The 6,506-nt window shown below is 53.9% G+C and overlaps 1 protein-coding gene across 1 annotated transcript in view; it reads left to right on the top strand.

Moving 5' to 3' along the window:
• Positions 1-230: 230 nt before the first annotated feature.
• The window catches only part of NIBAN2 (niban apoptosis regulator 2), a 99,233-nt gene continuing 92,957 nt past the window's right edge, over positions 231-6,506 (top strand). The window contains exon 1 of the mRNA XM_073314571.1: positions 231-980. Coding sequence (XP_073170672.1) covers positions 926-980 — 55 coding nt within the window. The 5' untranslated portion in view covers positions 231-925. The remainder of the gene's footprint in view (positions 981-6,506) is intronic.

Raw genomic sequence — 6,506 nt, 5'->3', positions numbered from 1 at the left:
AGAAAAGCCACCTCCGACTGGTATGTTCAGGCCCTGGGTCCTGTCCTCCCCACTCATGGGTGAGACACACCTTGGCTCCAGAGAAGGATCAAGGCTGTGGTTTATGATGACTTGGGCAGCGTCAGAGGGGTATAAAGGGCTGGGTGAATGTTGCAATGCTCTGTGAAGCAATGTCAGAAACAAAGCCAGGTGCCAACAAGCAGCTGGTTTCACTGCCTGATAGTTAGAGCTTGTCCCTGCAGCAGGAAGGCACCTCAAGGAGCTCTGATGGGGGGTGGCGTGGGGGGGGAAGCTCTGATCCGGGGGCAAGAAAGAACAGCCCCCCACCCCCCGCACTAGGTGTGAGAGAAAAGCCCTTTGTTTAGCTGCAGGGGGAATCAGCTTCTGCTGCAGGAGCCTGATCTTGGGGTCCAGCTCTGGAGAAGGAAAGTGCCTAGCGGCCACGTGTGGGCTGGGTGCAAGGGGGCTGGTGGTTAGCACAGGCCGGGGCAATAATTAATCGGGGGGGACGACTTTTTTTGGTTGGGGTTCCCACGTTCTTGCCGGAGAAGACCTCGGAAAAGCAACGCAACCCCCCGGCGGGGGTGTTAACCCCACCCCCAGACCGCGGGGGAGAGGTTTGAACTGCCCCCGGCGTGGGAAGAGGGAAATCGCCGCCCCGGCTCCCAGGGTGTGTCCCGGGGCGGGCTGTACGTAGGCAGGAGTGTCTCCTTCTCCCTCTCCGACCCGCCCAGGGCTTCCCTCGGCCGGGAGGAGAGAGGCTGGTTTCCTGCCCGAGGACTGGGAGCAGACCCGCCGCTGCGGCCCGGCCCGGAGGAAGGCGACCCCGCTTTTGAATCGCAAGCCTCCCTGGGGGGTGAGCTTCCCCCCCCCCGCCGGGTCCCCACCATCCAGCCCCCGGATTGTAATCGCGCCCCGGGCCGTCATGGGCGATGTTATCTCCACTCACCTGGATGAGAGCCGGCGCCACTATATCTCAGGTAAGGGGGTTGCACCCCGCCCCGGCTGGGGCTGGTCAGTGTCCAGGAGCCATAGTCCGCTTCGGGCGGGGGGGGGGAGGGAATCAGCGTCTTTCCCCCTCGCTCTCCGGAGGGGTGTGTAAAACGGAGCCGATTCTCGCTGGAGGAAAAGTTTCTCCGTTGTTTGCTTCTCCCCCCCCCCCCCCCAGTGTAACTAGCCTGATGGGGACAATCTCTGAGTTCCCAAGCTTTTCTCTGTCCCACTCCTTTACTAAATCATGGTGCGAAGGGGGTGGGAGGACCCCCCCCTTCTCCTAAACAGCCCCCCCCCCCGGGGGGATCCTCTCAATCTGGATTTCGTTTCCCTCCCGACAAGGGGATCATATTTTAATGCCTTAACGCTTTTTTTTTTTTTTTGTAAGTTCCACGTTGCAACTCTGGGTCTCTCTCTCTCCTCCTTTGCAGAGCTGGGAGCAGCCTCTCCCTTAAGGAGGGCGGGGAATGGGGAAATAAGGTGTCCGCCTGTCTGCCTCCCCCTGAAAGGCTTGTCTTGTGTGGTGGATGTTTGTGTTGGCCGCAGGACGAGGTGATTTGCTTCAGGAGAGCTCTCCTATGGCCGGGGCTTCTGCTGGGCCTGTGGGCAGGGGGAGGGAAGGGGAACAGATCTCTCTCTAAGGATGATGAGTAGAAGTTTTGTCCCGTCCACACGAGCTGTTAAACCATGTTCAGCAGTGGTTCGAGGGGGACCCATCGGGCCCTGGTCCTGCGCGGGGGGGACAGGGCTCTGCCTGTGGGGATAGGGTCCCGGATCTGGATTAGCGCCAGGAATGGGTTTGCCTTTTAATGCAGACAGGGCTCCAGGCCATCCTGCCACTGAAATGTAGGGCGTTGGAGTCTAGAGAGGTGACAATGGAGCTATTGATTGCATTGCCCTGTATTTACTCTTGATGTTGTGGGTGTCTCAGTCTGACGTGTTTGGCCTAAAGATTCCTCTTGGACTTGGGGATCGGGATGGCTGATTAGTCCTGCTTGGAATAGCTTTTCTAAGCATGGGACTGTGGCTTCCAGACAGTCGCTTTTTTGTCCAAGGAGATGGCATCTGACTGCACTGAGGATGGGGAAGGTTGGGGGGCTAATTGGTGCCTGCAGTTACTTGATTGACCCTTATAAGTGGGGTCATTCTGCCACTGAGCACTGTGACTTGGCCTCTGTTTCGCCTTCGTTGCTTGGGACATCTCATAATTTATGACGCAGGCATCTGAGCTTCCAAGGGTCTCTGAGTTGCAGGACTTGACCTCTGTCCCTTCCTTACATAGGCTTCAATTACAATTACTTCAGAGGCTCTTTGAAGGAGCTATTAAGTACTTAGCTACTACTCTGAACATCAACCTTGCTTGGGACCCCCAGACTTCACAAATCAGGTTGCAGCAGGAGATGTGGCTTTGATGGCATGAGACCTAACCAACTTCTTACGCTGGAGAACCAGGAAGATCCGATGAAGTGAGCTGTAGCTCACAAAAGCTTATGCTAAAATAAATGTTAGTCTCTAAGGTGCCACAAGTACTCTTTTTCTTTTTGCAAGATGCCTTGGAAACTTTAGACCTTCAGAGGTGAATTAGTTTCCTCACTCCCTGGAGCAAACTATGGCTCTGCCCCGGATCTCCAATGAAGTGGGCACTTCACACAAAGCTACAATTAAAATGCCAGAGGAACAGCATATTGCAGCTGCCTTAATATCAGGGGTTTGCAACATGACTAATGTTGTTGCATTGCTGAATGCCAAAGGAATTATGACTTGTCACTTACTGTAATGTATGGTAAAGTTTCCTATTCAGCTCCATGAATCATGGAATTTCATGTAGACCAAACACCATTTAAAGGGACGCTGTCGGGTTTAAAACGAATGCTTCTAAAATGTCCTGTAGTACAAATGACACTTTAGATTGTTAAAACCAAGGAGTGAGTAAGGTTTATTTTATTAGCCTGGTCTCTTTGCAGGAAAGGAGATTATCTGGCTTCCCCCACCCTTTTCTTTTTTTTTTAAAACGGACAGTAGGTTTAGGAGTTTTAGCTCCTAAACCTACTGCTATGTCCTCTTGCTAACTTAAGGCACTACTTGTATTAAGTAGTGCCTAGAGGATCAAGACTCCATTGTACTACCTAGCATTGAGCAAACAGCCTTAAAACAAGTTTTTCCCTATCTTTAAAATCTGGACCTTCCCCTATTGTGTTAAAGACCTACACAAATTAGGGAGTGGTGTGGGGGGATGACTGGCTATAATGACACAGAGAAGGCACAACTTGCTGTCAGATGAGCAAAGTAACAGGGGAGGAGAGTTTCCTCCTATCTCTTGGGTAATCTTGGGGGTTGCTAGCAACAATGACTACAGAAATATTTGTTTGGGGAGGGTATATAATTGGATCACTACTTTGACCTGAAGGTCCGAAACTTCCTAGCCTATAGTAATTGCTGCCATAATTACTTCTTAATGCTCTATTAATGAGCTCCTCAGAAGTGTTCATGGGCCACAATCTTCTGCTGTCTTGCAACTCATTGCAGTGGTTAAAATGCCTGAGCCCCTCCTGGACCAGCACACCCCTCATTTACAAGACTGATGGAGATGCCCCAGTGCAGGATAAGCCATTTCCAAGCTCTCCCCGGTGTAGACACAAGATCTAAACGGCTCATGAAATGTAGTGCCAAGGCCAGCTAAGAGATTCCTGCCCTCTGCTCTTTAGCATGACTAGAGGAGCACAAGCTCCAGGAATCTAGTGGAAACTAACTTCCCAATGATCAGTACAAGCTACCCCTGCTTTGCTTCTCCAGCTTGCTCCAGGTAGCGCTTGGGAACGTCGTGGTGGTGTTAATCTAGGGACTCGGCTGAGCTAGGGCTCCTACCGGTGCAGGTGCAGTGGTGCTGGTGTAACAGAGGGAATGCCCCGAAAGCTGCCAGAATCGTCGCCGCGTTCCTGTCTGCGGGGTGGAGGAGGGGGAGCAGCACTTCAGTGTGCCTGGTGAAGCCGGCCCCTCTTGGCTGATGTTTGCCGGGTTCTTCTCTCCCACCCTGGTGCGCTTTGGAGTCTCCTAGACTGCGTCAGCCCACCAGGGCAGGGAGTGTCACGGCCTGCTTGGGCAGCGCCTAGCCCAGCGGGGCCCCAACCTCACGCAGGCCACTGCAGCAGCACCAGAGCTAACTGAAGGTGTGGCTGATTCAGGTGGCCCTTCCCCTCAATCCCAACATGCTCTCCTAGCCCTCCTTACCTGTAACTTCATGCCTGGGGTCTTCTGTTCCCTGAACAAGGGGTAACTCTGTGTTGCTACTGTTGGCTGATCTCCCTGCATGCCGCCCTTCCATCTCCCTCTGTTTCAGGGACTCCCTGCAACCCCCAGCCCTTCCCTCATGCTGGGGTCCCTCAATCTCCCCCCTTGGGTTCTTAGTGCCCTCAGTCCCCCCCTTCCCCCCATACCAGGGCCCTGCATTTGTGCCTCAATGCTGCCAGGGGCTCTGGGTGCCCCCCATCTGCCACCATTCTTTCTCTGTCTGCCTGGGAGATGCCCTGACCTATCAACGTTGTGAGGATGGGCGGAAATGGGACGGGGGCCCTTGTTAGGCTGGACGCAGTTAATGGGTGCCATTAACTCGTTCTCTGATCTACAGACAGGTGCTTGAAGCTGTGGCTCTCCTAGACAGATGGCAGGGCCCCTGTATGTTCTCCATTTCCCGCTTCCCGGGTTTTTCCAATTATGTCTATTGACACCGAGCACGGTCCCTGAAATCTGGGCACTGATCAGACGCGATGTACAAAATCTGTTGCTTTAGATGGACTCCCTCGGGTGGCGCATAGGGCCTCACGAGCTCAGCCATGCCTGGCCCCCTAAGGCACGGTAGCACCTAGCCGCCCCACTGTGCCAGGCACTGTAGAAACACAACACGCTCCTTGCCTCAGAGCTTTTAAATGGCTGGGGCAGACCGTGAGAGGCACAGAGAGGTGAAGTGACTTGCTCAAGCAGGTCCTAGTCTGAGCACTGCTCTGTCCACCTGATCCCTGTGCTCCTGGATGCAATCAAGAGCTCTTTTTATTTTATTATAAAGGGGCAAGCAACGTTTCATGCAGTGCCCATGCTGTTCAGAATAGCAGGTGCCCCCTAAGGCTTGTGCACCCTTCTAGACATTTACAGTTCCAACAAACATACTATTAAAGCACCTTTGCTACACCCAGGATGCTCTTCCCCCCCCCCCCCCCCCCGGCCGCCTTAGGAGACCTGTGCTGGGATCTGCAGGGTTAGGGACAGGTGTCATTTCAGAAAAATTCTGTGGGTAGGGAGACGTTTGCTTTCCTCATGTCGGTCTCCAAAGTCTGGGGCGGGCAGGTGGGGAGAAAAGTGGAAGGCCTCATGGAGCATACAGACCTATGAAAAGTTGGGGTGTGGGGGGCAGAACAGGGTCTGGAGGGGGTGACTGGTCCCCTGGTTAGGGACCCATTTTGCACTGATCTGGCAATGGCTGAAGGGAGCAAGTCACGTGGAATAGGTTTGCGCTAGCTGGGACAGCTAGCGTGGGCTTACTGCGCTGCGTCTAGTTCGCTCGGCTGGTTCGGAATAAGGGCCTGTCCCTACCATCAAGAGGAGGTGGCACCAAATGCATGACGAAGCTGGGTGAGCCTTCTCCCCATCCGCTCCACGACATCCTGGATGGCACAAGGATGTTCCCTGTGGCAAGCCCATGAGTTCATGGGTTGCTCTGGGAACCTTTTCTAGCGGAGTCACCCATCCCCTGCCGCCACGCCTCCCGTCCTTCCTAAATAAAACAGCCGTGCTATTTTCAGGGAGGTTTGGGGGTTAGTTTCCAGGAGGCACCTGGCATAAAAGGCTGTAGTTATTGCAGCTGTGAGCCAAGTGCCTCCCCCGAGCTCAGGGAGGCGCAGCCTGGTGCTGGGATGCCATGTTGCACAGCCTCACTATTTGTTTTTCATTTGGAGCTCATTCCTGCTGGAGCGTCCTTCGTGCCTGAGCAAGCCCAGCCCAGAGCCTTTGCTCTCCCTCTGCTGTCCCTCGAATGGTGGGTGTGGACGTACACACCTATGTAGCGGGGGAAGGGAGTGACAAGGAGAAACCGGAGGCTTCGTCTACACTGCATCTCCCAGTGCAGACACGGCTTGCACCAGTGCACTGGAGCCCGGTTAACCGGATTAGTATCAGTGGTGCCAGTCACGTCCACACAAACACTTTGCAACAGTGCAGCTGCAGTTGTGGATGAATCCTAGAGTAGACCAGGCCTTTGTGGTGGTCTGGATCCAAGGCAACATTCTGGGAGCAGAATTCCCCAAAGTTTGGAGGGGGAGCCCAGACCACGTCTGACAAACACTGAAATCCAACTAATCGGGAGACACCCTGGGTGAGGTTTCCGCTGGTCCAAACAGTAAAAATTGAATTAATACACTTCATCATTTCCCAAAGGTCCCTGGCTCGCCTTGGAGCTGAGTGAATAATTAGCTACCACTAACTTGCTTGACTAATCTTGGCCTCTTTCTGCTCCTGCCATGAAA

This window comes from Lepidochelys kempii, chromosome 16, assembly GCF_965140265.1.
Source record: "Lepidochelys kempii isolate rLepKem1 chromosome 16, rLepKem1.hap2, whole genome shotgun sequence".
Taxonomy (NCBI): Eukaryota; Metazoa; Chordata; order Testudines; family Cheloniidae; genus Lepidochelys; species Lepidochelys kempii.
This window is presented reverse-complemented; position numbering and strand designations above follow the sequence as displayed.